Source organism: Neltuma alba, unplaced genomic scaffold (assembly GCF_004799145.2).
Source record: "Neltuma alba isolate B1F8T4 unplaced genomic scaffold, ASM479914v2 tig00001639_pilon, whole genome shotgun sequence".
NCBI classification, from domain to species: domain Eukaryota; kingdom Viridiplantae; phylum Streptophyta; class Magnoliopsida; order Fabales; family Fabaceae; genus Neltuma; species Neltuma alba.
Window position 1 is genome coordinate 159,544 of NW_021632546.1, and position 23,852 is coordinate 183,395.

The window sequence follows — 23,852 nt, forward strand, 5'->3', positions numbered from 1 at the left end:
GTAATCAAGTATTGCTTTCCTCAGTTTTCTAAGTTTGCGTGTTTTGGTCATAAAAGATGATACTAAATCTATAGCCCAAATCCAATAAAATTTCCTTATGTGTTTTCCTTTAGGTCCTCCTCTTACCCTTATTACTCTTATGTATTCCATTATGACTTTAAGATAGAATTCAGTATTCTTCTTATCGGTTACATACTAGATGTAACTGGCGAGCACGCCATTGATGCCTTTTATGTTTATCAGTTTGGCTGCATCTCTTTCAGCTATACTCATAGCTAAAGCAGGGGTACAGGGTTAATTCACCTCTTCTCCTTCCCCAACTACGGTTTCACTGGGAAGATCTAGTAAATCGTTAAAGACCAAGTAAGGTTCAGCATGGAGGGATTCAATGGGGAATAAAGATTCCGACTCAGGTCCAAAATACATTAACTCCTCTGGGTCTTCTTGAGGAACCTCTTCAAGGTCCTCATCAGGATTTTCATCCTCAGGTTCATATTTTGGAACTCCATTATTCATGTATGAGTATTCCAATGAACCATGCTTGATATTTTCAGTGCTACTAGAAGCCTCTTGCTTCATTTTCATCTAAAACAAAATAATATAAATTATTTTGAATATTCTGGAATTTTTATCTATATAAAAATACCAAAAGATGCACTGAAACACTCACAAATAGATCTTTAATTGCCTCAAAAATTAGCCAATTATATATCAAAATGAAGAGCTTAATTTTAGGGATTTTTAGAAACAAACCGCACCTCAAACAGAGCTCCCACGCGCCTACACGCACCCCTAGAAGAATAAATTCTGTGAAAAATAAAAAAAATTTCAGCCCATTTGCGCTATTGGCGCATGTACTACATGCTCGCCATGCAGCCAGCCATTGGCGACACGCGCCGTTCCGGTGGCCTCCACATGCCATCCCCTTTCAAATGGGGTGGCCCACGTGTCTGACAGGCGTGCCACGTGGCGGTACGTGCCATATGGCGGTTTTGGGAAATTTTTTTTCTTTAGGCTTGGACCGAAAAATAATTTTTTTTAAGTGGGCTCGCTAGACTCTGGCCCAACCTGAAAAAAGACTTTTTTTTTAGGCTTGAGCAATTTTTTTGGGGCCTAGTTTCTCTTTGTTTTTTTTTACTTTTTTTTTGGAGAAGGGCCAAAACGATGCTGTTTTGGCCTTAGAGGTTGTTTTCAACCTCCAACCGGGTCGTCCTGACCCAGTTTCTGCAAGCAGGTCCGGTCTGATGGACCTGTCAGACCTGAAAACTTCTCTCCTCTATATCTCCTCTGTCTGACGTCCAAATTTCGCGTATTTTATATCATTTTCTTCGTTTTTTCATCCTCTACACAATGGGATAGGTTTTGGTACCTAAAAACTCAATTTTAAGCAGACTCAATAATGGAAAATAAAAGAACCGAAAATGAATATGATGTAAAATGTGTTTCATGGAGGCAGAGAAATAATCTATCATATCTACTTATAAATATAAGTCAGAAAACAATCATACTGGAAGTAAAAAGGAGGATTTGCATAATTGATTGAAGCAAATCGCATAATCGGATGATTACTTAGAAAAAAACACAGCAATAAAAATAAAAAGAAAAACACAGGCTCTATTGATAGATAAGGCAATGGAAAATGGCAATGATGAGAGGCTGTGGCTCACCATGAATGACGGTGGGATTTGGAGGAGGAGATCTGTGTGCATGTATTTTCGGCTTGTTACTCTTTTTAGGTTTAACTGCATTGTGCCTTTGGTTAAGCCTGTGACCCAACGAACCCAAATGCTTTGTCGCAGCCTTCATTGTTCCTAAACTGAACAAGACCTCAAATACAACTACCAACTCTGCCATAATCTTCATGGTTGACTTTGATAATGGAAACAAGGAATATAGGGTTAAATATGACAATGTCAACTTCATCATCGATATATTTCTTGATCAAAATAGTACCAGTTCGATTGGGAGCTCCACCATTGCAGGCTTCTACCAGGGGCACAACAAGAATGCGAAGAAGTGGAGCTCTATTGAAGCACATGCCGGAGCACTTAACCGGACGGTGAAAATGGACGGGAAAGCATAGTTCTGGGTGAATTTTATGACATCGGTGAAGTACAAGATCATGTTCTTTTACACAGCACAACACAGATTATGGGGAGGGGCTAACGTTGTCATCGCTGGCTTGGAAGATGAGAAAGATGATATCAGACTCGGACACTCCCTCCTGATAATTATGTCCGGTGCAACCCAGCTGGTAGCTGGTTGCTATCTCATGCTTCTGGTTCTGGGTCTTTTTGTCCATTTTGTACCTTTAGGTTTTTTCTCTAGCATTGTTTTTTTCCTTCTTTGTAAGGAAAAAAAAACTATGATTCTGTTTTTGTTTCAGAGAAAGTAATCATGCTTGTTAGGATATTTGACGCAGGTTTGGATTTGGATTTTGGGTTGGTTTGCAAGATTTTCTTTCAAAATGTAATTATTGTGGGAGAAGGGCCTCTCCACTTTCCATCCTCTCTATTTTCTTTCACTTCCCATCTCAATCATTAAATTGTATTTTAAATGGTTCATGTTTTATACTCCTCTAGTCCTTAATATAAGATCCATTTAACTGATTTGATTAGATTAAGAAAGTTAGATAAGTTAGTTAATTATAAGAAATATGACATGTTTTTTTTCCCTGAAATTCCATAATCATCTTTCTTAATATCCTCCCTCCTTCACCTACTTTATTATGGTAAAGAGAGTATCTATAAGGGTAATTTAGGAAAAACTGACAAAAATGAGAAATATGTCTTATATTTAAGATCAAAACTAACTTAACAATTAGGTCTTATATTAATGACTGGAGGAGTATTTTATAAAATTATGAAAAAGAAAAATATTACGTTTAAATACCAATATTAACGATTAACATGAGAAGTGAATAGAAATAGAGGAAAAGAAAGAGTGGAGAGACCCTTTTCCCAATTATTGTTCGGGCCTCTCCAAATTATATTTATATATTTTAATTGTACTTGTTATATTTCTTCCCGATTTTTTTATGAAAAATAATGACTTTTTTTTTTTAGCAAAACAGATAAGTTTTATTAATACCATAAAAAAAGTACAAACACCAATAGCCACTCGAGGCCCAAAAGAGGAAAAACACTCAGAAATAAACCTAGAGATACAACCTAACACACCAACTTACCGAAAAAGAAACAAACAATAGAAACAAGCCAACTACAAACAAAACAAAAGAAAGCAACTAGCCTATACTAGTCCTGTCACCAACATCTGAAGCTGAACCAACATGAGCCATCTGTAAATCAAGGAGTAAGACAGCAACCAGAGAGGATGGTGGCTTAAAAAGCCATCCCACAAGTACCATACCCCTCATTGCCTCAGTTACGCACTGGTTACCCTTCCTATTCACTAAAGCCAACTCCCAATTGCAACTGTGAGACAAGTAATCCCAACACTTATGAAGGATGTTTGCACAATTCCATTCTCCTCCTACAAGATCCTTTCTGCTCATCAAACTATACAGCTCCTTATCTGTCTCAAAAACTACCTTCCTCCTGTCCTTCCTTGAGACAACTTCAAGAGCTAATAGAAGAGCCAAACTTTCTGCCATGAAGGGAGATGCAGCAGAAACTTTCTTCCCCAGACCTCCTACAAAACAATCAGAATCCTTTCTACATACAACACCTACTGCAGCAAGTTTTAAACTACTCTTAAAACCAGCATCAATATTAACTTTTACTACCCCTTCAGCTGGCTTTCTCCAAGATTTACTTATTTCAACCTTCATACTAGAAGACTCTCTCCTTGCCTTTCTTGTAGTAGCTTCTTCAAATTCTCTAACAAGCCTCATTGCAGCTGCCACACAGCTGCAAGCATCCATTTCATGCCCTTCAAAGACATAGTTACACCTGCCTTTCCAAATGCCCCAACATATACCAGCAAACAAAGCCATGTCCTATTCAATGATAGCATCTGAGTTAATTAGCCAGTTTTCCAGCCACTTGTCAATTTTGAAATTGCCAATTCTGTCAAATCTTAAAGCCAATGGGGGGTCATACCAACAACACTTTGTCCAAGGACAAAGAAACAGCAGATGCTCAATAGTCTCAATATCATACTTGTAAACAGGAGAAATAGGATCAGCAGCATATTTTCTATGAAAAAGAGCTTCCTTAGGGGCTACAGCACCACTGACAGCTCTCCAAATAAAACGAAGGACTTTAGGGGACATTTTAATATTCCAGATTCTACTCCATAAATTCTTTGAAGGGAAATAGGAATTACCAGGCTTATCTACATTCTTCACCATTTTCTTCTGTAAAGCAACCTTATAACCGATCTTAACAGCATAATCACCATTCCTATTCTTTAACCAGATCAATTTGTCCCTTATATCTATCAGAGGGATTCTGTCTTTTTTAATACAAGACTTGTCTTCTTCAGATAAAAAATTCCCTGCCCCTTCTAACCACCATTCACCATTCCTTATTATGTTACAAACTCTCAGGTTCTTCATTTCCTTATCTAAACTTCTATCATTCAAATTTAAATAAACCATCTCAGGAAGCCATTTATCTTAAAAAATCTTGATATTCTCCCCTCTTTCAACCTCTAACACAAGTCATTTACTAAAAGGTCTCGGGCCTCCAAAATGCTGGACCACTCCCATGAAGCCCTGCTTCCTTTTTTGGCCTGCAAGAAACTATTTTTAGGAAAATACAGACCTTTCATAATCCTTACCCAATGATCATCAGGATTCTGAATTAGTCTCCATGCAGATTTTGCCAACAGTGCAATATTGAAGGCTTCCAACTCATGAAAACCCATACCACCTTCTCCTTTTGCCTTACTTAACCAATCCCAAGATTTCCAATGCACCCTGCCCTCCTGGTTTTTCTATCCCCACCTACACCATGGCATCCAATTCAACACAAGTCTTCTTTGGAAATTTAAAATAGGGCATAAGGAAGACTAGGATTGCATTTGCCACTGCTTTGATCAAGACCTCCCTTCCCCCAATAGTGAGAAGTTTCTACTTCCACCCTTGAAGTTTCTGACTTATCTTGCATCTAACAAAAGATAAGGCTTCACACTTTGACCTTCCCCAAAGCATTGCCATGCCAAGGTACTTCCCCGAATTATCACTTGCCTCAATCCCCAGTACCTCATACACATCCCGTTTTTGGTCTGCGCTGGCATTTTTTGAGAAGAAAATACAGGATTTATCAAAATTGATAGATTGACTGGAAGCATCACAGTAGCAGTTCAGTATGCTCTTTAGCAACTCACAGTTCCTTTTATTTGCATTGATGAAAAATAACGCATCATTAGCAAAGAAACAATAAGATAATGTGGGGAAAGTTTTAGCTAGTTTGATGCCTTTTAGCTTTCCTCTATTGACAAACCACTGAGTCATCGAAGAGAGCACTTCTGTTGCCAAAATGAATAGGTAGGGAGACAAAGGATCTCCCTGTCTATTTCCTCTCTCCATGCTAAGATCTAAAACTTTTTTGCCTACAACCATTACACTTAGGTTTGCTGAAGAGACACATTCCATTGCCCATGCAATCCATTTCTCTCCATTACCCATGACTTTTTATTTGGAGTATTAAAAAAAAGATACTTCCCCGTCAATGTAGGAGCTGGAAAATGAATTATTTTAATCTTAAATATAATATTTCATTCATTTTTATCTTCAAAATATAAAAGTTTTTTCAAATATCCCTATTAAGTACACATAGCAGAAAACTCAACTAATTTCCTACAATAATTAATTTAACTAATGTTTTTTAATATCAACAATTTAGTTATCTAGCTTTTATATTAAAAATCAAAGATAAAATCTGAGATCAATTATTAAAAGCAAGCAACTAATTATTGAATTAGAGTATTTTGTTGAAATTTTTTTTATTTTTAACATATTTATTAATCCAATTAACTTAAGGTTTTTTTTTATCAGTAAGAATTAGTTATGTGTTTGTTTTTATAAACAAAAAGGAGTGAAGGATTATCTATTTAGAATTTTGAAATACTAAAAGCACTCAATAATACACTGAGTTATCTCAAGGCTTCGTTTGCTTTCGCTCATGCCTAGCCTGGGGACCCGGAGAGGGGGGGCTGTTTCCTCCGTTGAAACCGTTAGGTTGGCTGAGCTGAGGATCGCAATTTTCAATGCCCAAAATACCCTTTTGGAGAGGAAAAAGATAAGATAGAAATGAAAATTTCTTTTGGGTCTAATTTGTTACATACAATTGAATATCATAAATTCAATTTAGTCAAAATGCTCTCTCTCTTTGTAAACAAGATGCTTTTTACGCCTCCTTTTATGCTGCACAAAATAGAGGCGTAAATAGCCTTTTGCTGGTTCACTCACCACGCCTCACTTGTACTGGATTCATTTTTCTTGATATCCATACTTGAGAGAGCAAGTAATCCATATGAATTATGAGACTATTTGGGCTACGTCTAAAGATTGGGTCCAATAATTTGTCGGCGACCACCTGCCACTGCACACCCATATGGATCACCGATTGGATTAATTCGATGGCTACAAGAGAACTGAAAGAATATAGAAGAGGATGTGTGTATGTAATAATTTCTTATACACTTTAGTGGACAATATTTAAACAAAACATGAAACAAGGAAGAGAACTACATTTCCACGGCTACAAGGTGCAATTTCCATTATTCAAAGCCTGGTCCAAGAAAATGCTTCCCAAATCACAAGCACATTACCCAGTCATAACAAAACTCAAAATAAAGGTACAGGACACAACAATCAAAATCCAGCATTACACGAAGCTGTAAATTTACAGAACTACTTGGAGGATCGAAAATACGGTTTGAGCCAATGCGAGAACGAGGAGCAGAAATGCAGCAACAGTAGCAGCAATTTGCCAAGGTGTATGACAATAATCACGTCTCAGGTTTGCCTTCCACTGGTGCCAACGACTTTTACAATACCTATTCAAATCTTTGCAAGTCTTGAAATAGTGAGTACTGATGGTTGAATGGACGACATTGTCTGAAAGACCATTAAATAATGTGGCAACCTTTTTCGTATCACCTAAATAGTTCCTAACTACTTTCTTGCGAACGAGGAGATCCACATCCTTTTCTGTGTTTATTAGCCAATCCAACAAAAGAGCATAATCAGTAATGTAAGCATTTCTAGAATAATGACATTGTTCTAATGCTATCATGTTACGAAACAAAAGTTCAGTATTATCATCCACCACAACATGGGGAATTTCAAGAATTTCTCCTGAAAATTTCACGTCCAATAAGCATTCGCTCTCACAATCCTTCAACGTTACGCCTGCTTCTTCCAGTGCATTCGCATTGTATAAAAGAATATGGCTTCCATCCTTTGGGACTCGCATCCATTCATCCTCACCCTCTGGGCTTGGCTTCCTTTCAGGCGTCTTTCTTTTCTTGTAAAACAATCTAAGGAGATCCGTAAAATGCTTTATACCAACAGTAGAATGAGGGTCTAATTCTTGTCCATTGTGATACCCAAAATAGTTATGAGTGAGCTGAAGAAATGAAGGGAGGCTACCACGACGATCACGGGGGAAAGCTTCATTGAACAGCTTTTCAATAACAAAGAATGGAAGTTGATTCTCAAGTAAAAGTAGATCTAGAAGTATAGAATCCGCTAACCATGGCTGTGACAATTTAGCATCGTTGCGTACCTCACCCAAATGGGACATGATGAAGAGTTCAATGATGAAGACAGCATCCATTAAAGTCAGTTCCACAAGTTCTTCTTCAGTAATGGTTTCTGAATAAGAAGCACGGACTTGTGGCTCTAACTTTTGTACAAATTCAACCAATTCGCAACAACTTGAGTTGGTTCTTTGAATAAATCTTTTGAACAATATATGTTTTTGCCTTTTCATGTCTTGCAGCCCCTCATTGCGATAATGAAAGGGGCCAATGGAAACAACTTTTGGAGTGTAAGCATCTTTTTTAAGATCACGGAGCTTAATAGGCACCCTGTAGATACAACAGTGTGGTGACAGATGACCATCTCCACAATCTTGAATAAGTTTTTCGATGTCTTCAGTTATCACCAGTCGTGAAGCACTCATTTGTGGAGTACTAGTGTCAATCTAAACAAAATAAGGAAGAAAGAGTGTAATAATTGAGGAATGAAACAGAAGCAACCTTAAAAATAGTAAGCAAAAAGAATTGAAGAGAGGTAAAGGATGCATATACCGGTTGTGAAGCACCACTCATTATTGGTGCAGCAGTCGTCGATGTCCACATGAGATGTCGATCAATCTTTTCAGGGATGATAATCTAAACAAAATAAGGCAAAAAGAGTGTAATAATTGAGGAATGAAACAGAAACAACCATAAAAGTAAGGAAAAAGAAACTGAAGACTGGTGGAGGAAGCATACGCTTTGTTGAGCACTCTCAGAACAGACCGTAGAGTCCATTTCACTCACGACAATAGATATCGCCGAGTGAATGTCAGAATCTTGGGCAGTCATTTGTCGAGCACAAGTGCGAATCTAAACAAAATAAGGCTAAAAGAGTGTAATAATCGAGGAATGAAACAGAAGCAACCTTAAAAACAGTAAGCAAAAAGAAATTGAACAGAATGCATACGGTTTGTGGAGGACTCCCGAAGACCTCCGAGTCTTTTGTTTCAGAATCTGTTACTTCTGCCATCTAAACTTATTAGTCAAGAAAAGACAGGAGAATGAAAGTAGATCTGCTATGCTCTGTGTTGAGCATAGATATATAGATGGGACGCGCGGCGCTGTGTCTCAGCAATCGGCTCTCATAATTACTTGGCTTCACTCTAACAATTATTTTCCCCCCTAATTGATTGGGCAGCTGCATTGATGAATGATTTCTCCCTCCAAACCTTGCTAATTTGTCTTTACTGCGAGCCCTTTTATTAGTTCCATTCCCAAAGGTAAGACAGTTGTTGCAGTGTTTTGATTGTTAAAAATATATGCCGCTATCTAAATCATTAAATGTTTTCTTTTTAAATGCTTCCCAAACTTCCCAACATAAATGAGTTAATATGCCAATATGCCCTGAAAGTTTTCGCATAGGAGTATTGGGTATCTGAAATTTTTTTTTTTTTGGGACTCAATGTTGTCTAAAAGCTTCCAAATCATAGCAATGTCGCCTTGATCGTTTTCTGGGTTAAGTTTTCACTATTAATTGACCAAACATAATGAGTTGGTAAGTCTACGTTTCATCCACATTATTTTCTTTCCTGAGTTAAGGTGCAACTTTGCCTCATAAATTTTTACTCAGGAGCACTGACCTCCGAGTATCTAAAAGTTTCCAAATTATAGCAATGTTGCCCAGCTGTCATCCATGTTAAATTGCTTGACTTGAACATTATGCAAGATATTGCTTAAAATATTGTAACTTGTAAGGGATTGAAGATCAATACCTCTGACGTAAAAACATTGGGAATATTGAATAAGACCCATACATTAGGTTATAATCCGTTATCATCCTCTCCGTTCTGATCTGTAGTTTACTAATTTTTGCTAAACTTGATTGAAGAAACCGTTGTTGTAAAGAAGAAACAATAGGATTTTCCCAGAGAGGAGGATGAAGTGAATTTCGCAGTCTAAAAGGGATAGAATTTTTGTTCAGTGTAACGAAGAGAAGGCTTCAATGAATGAATCAGTGTTTATCAGTTTTCTTAGAGCAAATTCTATCACTGCACATGCAAAACACTACCTATAAAAATATTGGTCAGAATATAATTTATACAACTCTTGCATTATTTACATCCTTTTATTATTAAATGTCAACTTCATATCCATTTTCTAACCAAGAAAAATTTCTTATCAATTCCTGATGAATACAATTAAAGAGGGCGGTAAATTCAATAGAAGTACTTGAACTAACGTCTTTATTTGTCATTAAATTGAAAATTTTAAAATTATTAATTTGTCTTTATAATCTAATTATCTACACTCTCTTTTCCTCCCCCTCTCCACTTTGAAGAACTTGGACTAATTCAGAATGCTATTGTTTAAATAAATAATTTAGAAAATATTGTATTAAAACGTATAAAGTTTATAGAAAAATAAACATGCACATATATTTTTTTCTATACAATAAACATGCATATATTATAATAATTAATTTATCCTTCGCCACAATAAAGTTCTATTTGATTAATTTTTTTTGAACGTATGCGTTTAAAATATTATTTTACTCAACTCGCGCATTTAAATTTGTAAAAAATTTAAAATATGAGTAAAACTAAATTACTTCCAAATTCTACATACTCTCCTCTACTCAATGACTATTTCTCTATTTAAAACTTGAAGTTATCATCGAAGTTTCACCCTCCAATCTCAATATGTTTATTCTCAAAATTAATTGTTTAGAACAATTATCCAAACAATCATTGTGTTGGTATCCCTGATTATTATGAATAATAATGTATTACTACAAATTTTATATTAGATATCTACAGGTTGATTTGAAAAGTTAAATGCACCCAATGTTTGATCTACAAATTAAATCCTACCTCGGTCACGTAATATAAGAATTGGATTAATAATTTATGAATATTCAAAAAAAATTAATTAAATTTATTATTTGTAATAAATGAGTATTGTCTTCCATCAAATACTTTTGTTAATCATAAGCATTAAAATGAAAACTTCTTAACATATACAATTACCATAAGGACTACTTAAAAAAATAAATAAATATGAACAAGTAAAATAAAATAAAGGAAAAAAGACAATAAGATACCCTCAAAAATGCTAAAGGACAAATTTAGAGTGGGTGAATTTTAAAATTTCAAATTTGACCCCTTGTACTATTTTAGATTTTAAAATATTATGAAATAACAATATTGTCTTTATTCTTGATGACTACTTTCATATAGCTATTGACTATTCTAGTTTAACTACTGATTAGTTTTGTTTTTAAAGTTCTGGGAAATACTTTTATATAGCCATTGACTACGCAAGAATAGTAAATAATTAAACAAAAAGCAGTCATTAGATCTCCAGTAACACTTAATGCAATTTCTGGATTTTTGAAATAAAAGTAGGCAATAGCAAAACTAAAATAGTCAATAGCTAAACAAGAGTAGTCTCCAAAATTTTAAAAATAAAAATAGTCAATCACAATAGTAGAGTAGTGAGTAGCTAAACAAGAGTAGTCATTGAAGTTCTAAAAACAAATATAGTTAATAACTAAAAAAGAATAGTCAATACATAAAAAAGAATAATAACTAAAGTTTCGACTATAGGTCATCGAGGTTTTGGTGACATGTCACCAGAGCTCCGGTGGATGGCCATCGACAGGGTCATGGAGGTCGAAGCTCAGGCAGCTAGAAACCAACTAAAGGTATTGTGGTGACAATATTTTTTTTAAAAAAATAGTAAAAGGCATTAAAAATTTCAAAATAATAAAAGGGGTCTGAATTGAGATTTTGAGATTCACGTACATTGATTGTCATTAAACAATTTTTAGGATATTTTATTATTTTTTGAAATTAAAACTTTATATTTAAAATTAAATTAAAATTTAAATTGGCTTCTGTATTTATGACAAGAAAGTAGGTTGAAATAGGTTGGGAGACTAATAATAGGTGTCTTCAATTCTCTTAAGTCATCTTATGATCTCATCCCTTCAGTCAGGAAATTTATCTTTAACCCTTTCGTTTACTGAGGGTTCGTTTGGATCAACGATTAGAAAAGTAGCTTTTGAAAAAGTAAAGCTAAGTAAAAGCTAAATTGGATAAGTTGAATTTTATTTAGATTGGAGTTCAACAAAGCTAGTTTACAAAAGTAAGATTGGTAAAAGGTTGTTTGGATTATGGTTGAGTAAAAATAAGTTTGGTTGTAAAATGACCAAAATGAGTATGAGTTTTAATAAATAATGAAGCATGATTAAAAAAATGATTTCACATAATACAATGAAATTAAAATAATTTAATACGCAAAAGTCATAAAAAGTTATTTTAAATATAAAGTGAAACATGAAAAAATAAAAATATATTTTTAGGATCATATTTAAAAATAAAAGTATATTTCTAACTTATTTATTACTTTCAACTAATTTTAACTGATTTTTTGTTATCTATAAATTAGTTATTTGAGGCTTATAATAAGAACCAAAGGAAATAATAAATTTCTTAACTTTTTCCCTCTCCATGTTTCAAAAATCAAAAGCTATTAATTTTAATTTATAGCTTATTGCAGCTTTTCGTGCAAAAGTCAGATTGTCCAATCGCTCAACCAAACAGCATCAACATTTGCAATCGAGCTTTTCTAGTTTATAAGCTGCTTATTGGCCCTGAAACACTGAGCCAAACAGGCTCTGAATGTGTGAGAACCCCTGCGCAAACAACCACCCAACTTTATGAATACACAACAGTTCTACCTACCCCTCTCATATTAAATTTGAGACTACAATAATCTGACTTTTCTTGCATTTTACTTTAATTTAATTATATTAATTTCTTTTCTAATTTGAAAACATATACTTAACTCTAAATTCTCAATTTCACTAAGAATATTTAAAAAAAGACGCATCTTTAATTAAAATTTATATTAAGATACTTTTTATTTACTAATTTACCCTTCATAACACTAAATTCATAAATTTTGACTAAAAAGTTTTGACGAATTTAAAATTTTTTATTTTTCCTTAATTTTATTTCTTATTTTTTCAAGTAGTTACGACAGATGTATGACATAAAGATAAAGATGCCTTTAATTATTAAAATAGCACAGACACTGATTTAATTTTTCATTTAATGCAGACATAAAAACCTTAAATAAAAATTTGATTAATTCTTTAAATAAATATATAATACATTAAATAAGTTATAAACGTTTCTAACAAAATTGTTATTTCAAAATTTTAAATCATAAATTTAAATGATTTCTATAGTCTCTCAAACTTAGACAATTTATATTATACGATAAAAAATATTTATTTAATATATTTTCTAGCCATTTAAAAAAATTTAAATAAATACATTTCATTATGCAGTGAAAAATTAAAATTATAAAATTTTTTAATATAATCAAAATTAATAAATTTTATTGCATATTAAAAATTTGAAAATAAATGCATTAAAATTTTTTTTATCAAAAATTATTTTTTTGGACAAATATAAATGTTTAAATAACATTTACATTAAGGAGGGGTATTTTGGTCAAAATAGAGTTCTAAAGTCAAATTTAACAATTACCTAGCGGTTGGATGGACAGAAATGAAATCTCAAGTATACAAGGAAGGTTTGTGTAACATGCATTTTAATTTCAAGGGGGTTTATATATATTTTCAGAATAGAAGAGAGGTTTTTGTAATTTAGATAAACTAGACGGGCAGTTAGAGTATTTTACTCTAAATCTAAATCACTTGTAACTAATTCATTATGCCTCAAGGATAAGAAGTTGACTAAAATTTTCTTATAAATCTAGGAATGATAGTTAAATTATTAAATGTATCATAAAATAATAAAATTGTCCTATTTAGTTTTACTCTTAAAGACCGTTGTCATAATAAAGTATTTTTTCAATAAATTTTATTATCTCTTACCTTTCTCTCCTCTTTCACATACATTTAAAACTTTCTCTGGTAATTAATAGGGCTATAAGTGTAAAAATGTCGTTAATTATCCTGACAACTTATGTTTTAGCTATAATTTCTTGCTAGATGAGTTTGACTACAAAATGCAACAGAGTGAATAATTTCTGCAATCAATGACAAGGGAAAAATTGGGAGTTGTATAGTTGCATTCTAAGAAGCAGGTTTGCATCACTACTCTAATGCTTTTTATGATACTTCATTAGATTTTTAATACTCCGTTACACCTCTATGGATTAACATTTTAAAACGAACTAAATTTTAAGGAATAAAATTATGAGTTTAAAATTTCAGAAACTAAAGCTAAAATGAGGTTAGATTTCTAAAACCAAAAGTGATATTATCCCTATATAATTTAGAAACATAGAGAAATTGCTCCTTTTTTTGGGGATGACATTCATGTTCAAGAAGATAACACACAAAAATAAAATCAAATATCATATCCAGTGTGTTATCTTCTTGAAAAAAATGCTGAAAAAATTACCGTTAAATTTCATAATTTGAAATTAGTATTGGTTACTTATATTAGTAAAAAAAATGACTACACTCAAAAAATAAATAACACAAATTTTTATTGTAATTTCTGATTTGAAATTTTAAAATTTAATAATTATTTTTTTGAGATTTTCTCTATCTTTTTTTTTTGTCATCAATTTACCAAAAATAAATCAAAATATTAATTAACTATCTCATATTGGTATCATACAATTTGTAAATCTTGTTCCATACTACTTGGATCAGGACAAAAAATTATTCATGTGGAGAATATTTATAACAACATTATACTGATGAAAACTTAATTAGCTGAATATGATAAAGTAATGGAAAACCACAGAGTTTATGATGAATTTTTCCAAGATTGTCATGGGATTTTATATTCATCTTAGGTTCCTTGACGAGCTTCTTTAGCTTTTAATTTAAAGCAATCTGAGTTAATTCTTTAAACAAGTAATCAAAAGTCTCATACAAAGATATTCCCAAATCCTCACCAGTATATTATTCCCCCGAGAATATTCTCATCAGACAGGTTTCTTCCCTTTAACTCGGATGATATCTCTATATCTAATGAGAGCATTATTAGAATATTCAAGGTTTGGTGTAAGAGTATTCCTCTTTTTTTTGGGGGGTTTAAATTTAAATAATCTAAATTTATATGTGAACATTTTATGTTTAATTTTTTTCATTTTATATTTTACTTGAAAACATTTTGAAAACAGCAATTTTAAGTTTAGAAAATATCTTTTTTTTTCTTTTGGTGAAACTTTCTCCAGTCTTCAATTTAAAATTTAATCCCACTTAACAAAAAGAAGTCATTTTCTATACATTCATTGCTCAGCTCATCAAAATTCAAAGTTGTTGAAGGAAAGGAACACGACCTAATGCACTTCATTATAATAGGTTCCTCATTGGCAGTCATTCCTTTCAATGTAGATGGAAGTCCTCGTCAATCTGAGCCAGCTGCATCCAAAACAAATCATTTTCACAATTTTCAAGAGGTGGGGGCCATGATTAGCTTAGTATCACTAATTGCTACGAATTATAATGTAATCTTATTATAAATTTTATGTGATATATATAGGCAGATTTTAAAAGCTCAATGGACCCAATAATTAAATCTACAAATTAATTAGGTTGATATCAAAAGGCATCTACGTACCCATTTACATGTAAATATGTAGGGAAACTGGCAACAGATGCACGTTCTTGTTCAGAACTCATTTCACTGTAATACAATTTAGATAATTTAAAATTTGATATGACTTGTTCAAGTTTAAAATTTTTATAATCTGAAATACTTTTCAATCATAAATTTATTTTTAACATAACCTTTATTTGAATTTTGTATCCATTAAAAATAATTCAAAAAATATATAAAGTTTAAATTAATTATGGACCCGAAAATTAATGTGGTTGGTTTAGATTAAGATGAGCATTTCGTGACTATTTTTTTGATAACGATGGACTGTGCTCATTGATAGGGTGTCTTTATTTCATTGGCTAATAATAATGTCTTGTTTTATACATGACCACGTCTCTTCTGCCAGCATTTTTGTCTTTAGTCTTCTGGTTATATTTCGCAACACATTGTTTTTTTTTTTTTTTTTGCCCTTTCAACATTAGACCAAATTAACGCGCATATATGTAATATTCATATATTTAAAAGTTGTACAATTCATGAGAATAGTATAATTTGTTTTGTGAATTTTACATGTTATATGAATTATTTTATTTTTTAAATATAACAATTATAAATTATTAAATATATTGACGATAAAAAAAGTTTTAATGTATCTATTTTTGCATTCTTTTAAATAAAAAATGAGCTCCAATGTGCAGAATCCACCCTTGACTTGTTACAAGGATTGCTCACCTTCTGGTAAAAAAAAAAAAAAAAGGATTGCTCACCCAATCGCAGCATCTTATTTATGAACATTAAATTGTGATTCTCTAGATATAATATATTTATCGTCCTATAATTTAAAATTTATTTTTCATAAGAAAAATTATATTAACTTTAATATATAAATGATTCAAGAAATAAAATAAAACGTATTAAGAATATCGGAAAAACATTTTTCCTCATAAAATTACAAATCGTTAAATACTTTCATAGTAAAAGAATGTTTAGTAAAATACAATAATCTTTCATATGATGTACTAAAATTATAGAGACTTCCCATTTGTTTTGAAAACATTCATTTTAATCTAATTTTTAACATCATTAGGAATAAATGTAAAATATTAAAGTTTGTTCTACGCTTTACACAACTTTAAACTACTTGAAAATAGGGGGGAAAAATGATTCCATAAAATATTGAATCTCAAAATTTTCATTTTTTTTGATCAAGTGATAAGGATGAATTGAGGAGAAGAAAATGATTGAGAGAAAGGATGCAGGGAACGAAAATCCATATCCGCTCCTCACTGATGGCATTCCATTCAATGTGGATCAAAGTCTTTGTCAATCCGAGCCAACTTCATCGACAAACCATTTCACAACTTTGAAGAAATGTTGGTTTCCTTGTTTTCTATGAATAATAATGTGCACCCTCTGGTTCTTATTATAGAATATCATCCAAACAGAATTTTTAATCCTAAATATAAATAATTAACTAGGGGTATTCATGGGATAGGACGGGACGGGATGGGACGAGACCGGGATGGCTTGGTCCTAGGCCTGTCCCGATAATCAAGACAGGACATAACTGGGACGAGATTGGGATGTCCTATATCTTTTTTTTTATTTTTTTATATTTGAAAACTAACTATATAGAAAGTGTAAAAACTTATAATACAAACTATATGAGGAAAATAGATAAAAATGAGGAAACAATGACAAATAAAAAATGTATTTTGCAATCATGAGAGACAAAAAAAAATCTCAAATATTAACTACAAAGAATATTATGTAATCCATACAAAAACAACTTATAAACAAATAAAGAATAATATGGATAAATATCATTGTCAAAATACTATTATAGTGATAAATAAAATAAATATATAACAACTAAAAATAAAGATAATATACTGGGACGGGACCGAGACAGGAGCTTCCCGTCCCATTTCGAAACAATTTTGTTCCGTTATGCTTTCATCCCGTCCTTAAAGCTTTCGGGACAAGATTGTCCCATCCCAAAATGACTGGAATAAGGACGGGATACTGGGACAGGACACGGTTGAATACTCCTATAATTAACTAACTCATTAATTGTAAATTTAGATAATTTTACCCTTGTTAATAATTAAGGTCTAGTATTAAAATGTTTATTGAACTTTGTTTATCTATCTACATCATATCATTTAAGCTAGGGATAATTTTGGAAAAAATTATTAATTTAGGACAAATTTAATACTTTAACCATTATTTTTAATATGTGAGAATTAGTTAAGAATGCTCTGTAATTAAGAACCGGAGGAAGTATTTCTTTGGATAAATTTTATGTGATATTTATTGGTTGATTTGATAAGCGAAATGGACCCAATACTTGATCCACAATTTAAATAGGTATTCGATACTGGAAATAGGTGCCATCAATTCGTTGGATAATTCTTTTACATCATCTTATCATGTCATCTCTTGCCTCAGCATTTTTGTCTTTGAACTTACGCTTATTGAACGCGCATGGGTCACCTGTGTCATGTCTCATGGGAGTATATAAACCTAACACTCCAATGTAAATTTAATTAATTTTTAGTATTAACCTCATAAATTAGGGAAAATTGGGAATAAATCCCTCATTGAAAATTTAATTGGCAAATAGGACCTAAAGATTTTTTGCAACTTGATTTCTTCTGTGTGCACCTTATCTTCCCTTGTGTGCAATGATCTTTCTTTATGCGATGTGCAACTTAATTTCCCTTTGTGCAAATGAAATTCTCTTAAGCGCAAGTCATCTTCCCTATGTGCAAACTAATTCCTTATATCCAAATAATATTTTGTGCAAACTATTATCATCCTTTGTGTGCAACTAATCTTCCCTTATGCAATCAATCATCCTAGGTCCCATTTGCCAATTAAATTTTCAATGAGGGGTTTATCCTTAATTTTCCCCATAAATTACATTAAGCTCTAACATTACAATATTTTTCATGTTTTCGTAAGATTTAGATAATCAAGTTAGGTTGTTTACAAAATTGATACTCCGTCCATTCCTTGGCACTTATTGTAAGAAACAATTGTGAACTGTGTCATGTTCTTTTTTATAAGAGACCCTCACAGGCTGCCTCAAATTTTATTTGTTGATTTTTCATTTTACCCTAGTTTAATTACTCATATTATTGCATTTAATTCCCACACATTATCTCTCTTTCATATAAATAAGGGTATTTTTAACAAAAAGATTACGCTTTTTACACATTTATTGTCCTAAACTAACTTTAACTAGTATTTTGAATCACAGACTAATTGTCTCTTGCAACAAAGAACGGAGGAAGTAATTTAGAAACATAGCGAATAAAATTTAAAATAAATCAATACATCATATCATATATAATTTAGAAACATGGAGATAAAATTGCTTGCTTGTTTGGCCATGATGACATTCAACCCCCCCCCAATTTGAAGAACGTGGACTAATTAAGTATGGTATTATTTAAATAAATCATTTAAAAATATTTTATTAAAGTTTATAAAGTTTATAGATATATTATAATGACTTATTTATCTTTCACTATAATAAAGCTCTATTTGATTAATTTTTTTCCACATATTTCTTTGAAATATTATTTTACTCAACTCAGGTGCTTAAACTTGTAAAAAATTACTAAACAATAACTTTTCATAAATAAAAAAATTTAAAATATGAGTAAAACTGGATGAGTTCCAAATTCTACATATTCTTTGATGATGATAATGCACGATGACGATGAAAAAGAGTAGAAAGAGAATAGGTGCAAAGCATTCCGGTCTATTTAATGTTTTTGATTATTTCTAGTCCACTCAAATATTGCCAGCATAGGAAACATTAAATCATTACTAACTACGGGAATGTTCCTTTTTTTAATATAACAATATTAATTTTGATCATAAGTGAAAATTAAAACTGAAAGGCTAGTAATTTGGATTCAAATTATAATTAATTATGAGCCAAAACCACATGAATTTTGAAAAAAAAAATTCAAACACCCTATTCAAGTTTACCACTAAAAAAAATTGACTTTCAACGCTATCACTAATTCTATGGGAGACGAGAAAACTAAATCACTGCTAAAAGTAGGCATTTGGGGATGATGACAATAGTCACCCGTTGTATCAATGATACTCAAATGATAATATTTATTATTATCTACTACAATAAATATATTTATCATTAAAATAATACAAACTTACAACTCAAATGATATTTTTCATTATTATTTATCATTCAACCTGTACAAATTTACAAGCAAAATCGCTATTGTTTATTATTAGGGGCTCTTTAGTAATAAAAATTTTCTAACTTTGATCCTTCTGAAACGTTTTCCCTTTTTTCTTTCTGTTTTTCTTCCCTGAACTTTTTTGTCTCTACAGAACTATGGGCTTGTTATTCACGCTGATAAAATCTTACACACCAAACAAGCTAAATAAAAGCATGTTGTTTAGATTTTTTAACATATTTTTACCATCGACAAATTTTTTATCATACTAAAGGCACATTTTCAACCTATTATCTTCTCTTTTCTATTCCTATTCTCATTTTATTTCCGGATCTTACTCCGTCAAGATCCTTCTAATGAACTGAATAAGATCTCTTTGATTATCATTCATTCTTCTTTTTGTTGGTTAAATTTGAATAATCTAAATTTATAATTGAACAGTTTCTATTTAATATTTTGAATAACATAAGCTAGCTACCCATTTGTTTTTACTAACTTACATAAGCCTGTATATTTTAAATTAAATTATATGTTACACAAGCTTTCCTTGTATATTTTAGAAACATGAAGAAATTAAAATGAGGCCAAATTTTTAGGATCAAAAGCTATATTAATCCTATATAATTTAGAAACAAGGAGAAATTGCTTTGTTTGTTTTTTTTTGGGATGACATACAAGTTCTTGAATTTGGAAATCAACTCTCATATCCAGTGCGTGTTCGCATGTAATTATAGCAGTTGTAAATCTTGTTCAATACTACTTGAATGAGGACAGAAAATTATTCATGTGAAGAATATTTATAACAACATTACATTGATGAGAAATTAATTAGCTGAATATGATAAGTAATGGAAAACCATAGAGTTTGTGATTAATTCTTTCAAGATTTGTCATGGGATTTTATATTCATCTTAGGTTCCTTTACGAGCTTCTGCAGCTTGTAACATAAAGCAATCTGAGTTAATTCTCTAAACGGGCAACCAAAAGTCTCATACAAAGAGATTTTTGAATCCTCATTAGTATATTATTTACCCGAGAATATTCTCAGACAGATTTCTTCCCTTTAACCTGGACTATCTATGTTATATCTAATGAGAGCATTATCAGAATATTCAAGGTTTGGTCATTGGTGTTAGAGTATCCATTCCTCTTCCTCTTTTTTTTGGGTTAAATTTAAATAATCTAAATTTGTATTTGAACATTTTATGTCTAATTTTCTTTTATATTTTACTCAAAAACATTTTGAAAACAGCAATTTTAAGTTTCGAAAATATCTTTTTTCTTTTGGTGAAACTTTCTTCAGCCTTCAATTCAAAACTTAATCCCACTTTACTAAAAGAAATCATTTTCTGTACATTCATTGCTCAGCTCATGAAAATTTAAAGTTGTTGAAAGAAAGGAACACTTAATTATAATTCGTTCCTCATTGGTAGTCATTCCTTTCAATGTAGATGGAAGTCCTCGTCAATCTGAGCCAGCTGCATCCAAAACAAGTATTTTTCACAATTTTCAAGAGGCAGGGGCCATGCTTAGGTTAGTAGCACTAATTGCTATGAATAATAATGTCATCTTATTATAAATTTTATGTGATACAAATATATGGGTTCATTTTAAAAGCTAAATGGACCTAATATTTAAATTAAGTAGGTTGGTATCGAAAGGCATCTACCCATTTACATGTGAATATATAGGGAGACTGGGAATAGAGGCACGTTCTCATTCAGTACTCATTTCATTGTAATACAATTTAGATAATTCAAAATTTGATATGACTTGTTCAAATTTAAAATTTTTATAATCTGAAATTCTTTTCAATAATAAATTTATTTTTGACATAATCTTTCTTTTGAATTTGTATCTATTAAAAAATAATTCAAATATATATATTTTAAATTAATTCTGGACCATCGAAAATTAATGTGGTTGGTTTAGATTAAGATGAGCATTCCGTGACTATTTTTTTTGATAACGATGGAATGTGCTCACTGATAGGGTGTCTTTATTATTTCATTGGCTAATAATAGTGTCTTATCTTATGACCACATTTCTTCTGCCCGTATTTTTCGTCTTTAGTCTTCTGGTTATATTTCGCCACACTGTTTTTTTCTTTGCCCTTTCAGCATTAGACCAAACTAATACGCACATATGTAATATTCATATATTTAAAAGTTGTCCAATTCATGATAATAGTATAATTTGTTTTGTGAATTTTATATATTATATGGATTTTTTTAATATAACAATTATAAATTATTAAATATATTGACCATAAAAATGTTTAACATATCTATTTTTACATTCTTTTAAATAAAAAATGAGCTTCATGTGCGGAATCCACCGTTGACTTGTTACAAGGATTGCTCACCCAACCGCAGCATCTTACTTATGAACATTAAATTGTGATTCTCTATATACAATATATTTATCGTCCTATAATTTAAAATTTATTTTTCATGAAAAAAATTATATTAATTTTAATATACAAAATGATTCAAAAAATAAAATAAAACGTATTAAGAATATCTGAAAAACGTTTTTCCTCATAAAATTATAAATTCATAGTAAAAGAATGTTTAGCAAAATACAGTAATCTTTCATATGATGTACTGAAATTATAGAGACTTCCCATTTGTTTTGAAAACATTCATTTTAATCTAATTTTTAACATCATTAGGAATAAATGTAAAATATTCAAGTTTGTTCTAGGCATGACACAACTGTTCTAGAGACTAAGGCCAGACGAGTTAAAAATCATAATTGTGCTCTTGATTAGATTAAGTGAAATAAATGTTGTAAAAGAGGCTACATGATGTGATCAGAAACAAGGATCAAAATTGAAATAAAATAAACCTAACTTTGAGATAAATAAGGGCCTAGGGTTATTTTTCACTAATATACTTCATAAAACTTGATTAATAACTTCTTAAATAGTGGTTAACAATAAGTTAAGTTAGTCTAGGATTCACAAATATTGACTAAGCATTCTCAAATCAGAACCAACTTTTGCAATCTTAATAAACTTCACAATCTTAGAACTTGGATGCCTATTATGCCTCTCAACAAATTGTTTCAGGAATGGTAAGAAGTCCTCTACAACTGGGGCTCAAGAAATTCATTTCTACTTTGAATATCCATATATTGTGCACTTGGTAATATTGATTACTCTAACAGCTCTCTAGTGTCATGTTTTACGGATAATAGAACACAGTGGCCACCAACCGTATTGATTTTTTCAGCAGCCATAACATCCAAGGCCTAGTAATGCAGATTTGGCTAATGTTTGGTGTGTTTTCTGTATTCTGTATTTTTTTTTTGGAGACTCAACAGTTGAATTTGGGTTGATCCGTGTTGTAGGGACAATTGAACTCAATCACTCATATCCATGATGCCCACTACATAACTCCACAAGGGATGAATGGGATGGAATGTTATTCTAGCATATTTTATGAGGATCAGGATTGGGATTACTTTTAATTTAACCTTTTTTAATACTGAGAACTGAAGAAAGGAGAAAATATTTATTTGAAATTCTCCAATGGCTTATCTTTTTTCAATACCTCATCAACCTTCTATTCTAAGTACGCACAATTCATTATTATTCTATGACATTACCTGGTAATATCCCTTGCATTGTGTCTTACAACTCTTGAATGTACGCAAAACTAGGGTATTGCTGGTTATTCTTGCTGTGCATCATTATCCTCGTCGGCAGGTATTTTAGTGATGACATCCTGCTACTGATTTTTATGTTTGTAGGCGGAGTTACGTTTTAGACAACAAACTAACCCAAATTGTTTTGATGTTCAAGATGGCTTGAAGAATGTAGGTAATAGAGTTAGCTCCGAAATTGTTGCTACTGTTGCTGCTGTGTACCTTTTCTATCCCCAGACTATTCATAATAGTTGTTTCTACATTGCAGGAACAGTCCCCTGAAGGATCCTCACATTTACTTGAGATTGGAGCCAAACAACTATATTCAACGAACCTTCTGCAATAGTTAGGCTAACTGATGGTGAGGTGTAGATGGTCATTTATATTTAGCGTCATATATTTTATCGAAGTCAATACTAACCCCTTTATCTGATGAGCATAGGTTCATCCCATTCTGGTATCGTAGGGCCTGATAAAAGGTACCAGCCCGTATTTTACTCTACTTTTGACAGAAAGAGAAATGTTACTAACTAGATAGTTATAGAAGATGAACTATAATATCTCCAAATGGAACCACATAAATAAAGATGAATAAGAACTGGATTCATGGAGCAAGATTTCAAATTGAAATGGAGTTAAGCACCTCAAAGCCTATTCATTGAAATTTAAATCATCAAAGGTCCTCCAATAATAATCAGTAACATTTGTAGGTGACATGGTCCCGAATAATAGC

At 31.6% G+C, this 23,852-nt stretch overlaps 2 protein-coding genes across 2 annotated transcripts; both read right to left on the minus strand.

Moving 5' to 3' along the window:
* Positions 1-3,244: 3,244 nt before the first annotated feature.
* On the minus strand, positions 3,245-3,955 carry LOC114760554 (uncharacterized). Its single transcript, XM_028949817.1, has one exon. The coding sequence runs from the start codon at positions 3,953-3,955 to the stop codon at positions 3,245-3,247; it is 711 nt and encodes a 236-aa protein (XP_028805650.1).
* A 2,857-nt stretch (positions 3,956-6,812) lies between these two features.
* LOC114760558 (UPF0481 protein At3g47200-like) lies at positions 6,813-8,683 on the minus strand. Its single transcript, XM_028949825.1, has 4 exons — positions 8,621-8,683; positions 8,410-8,523; positions 8,224-8,307; positions 6,813-8,117 (listed from the first exon to the last, which is right to left on the minus strand). Exons 1-4 carry the CDS (start codon positions 8,681-8,683, stop codon positions 6,813-6,815), a joined length of 1,566 nt encoding a protein of 521 aa, XP_028805658.1.
* Between the last annotated feature and the right edge of the window lie 15,169 nt (positions 8,684-23,852).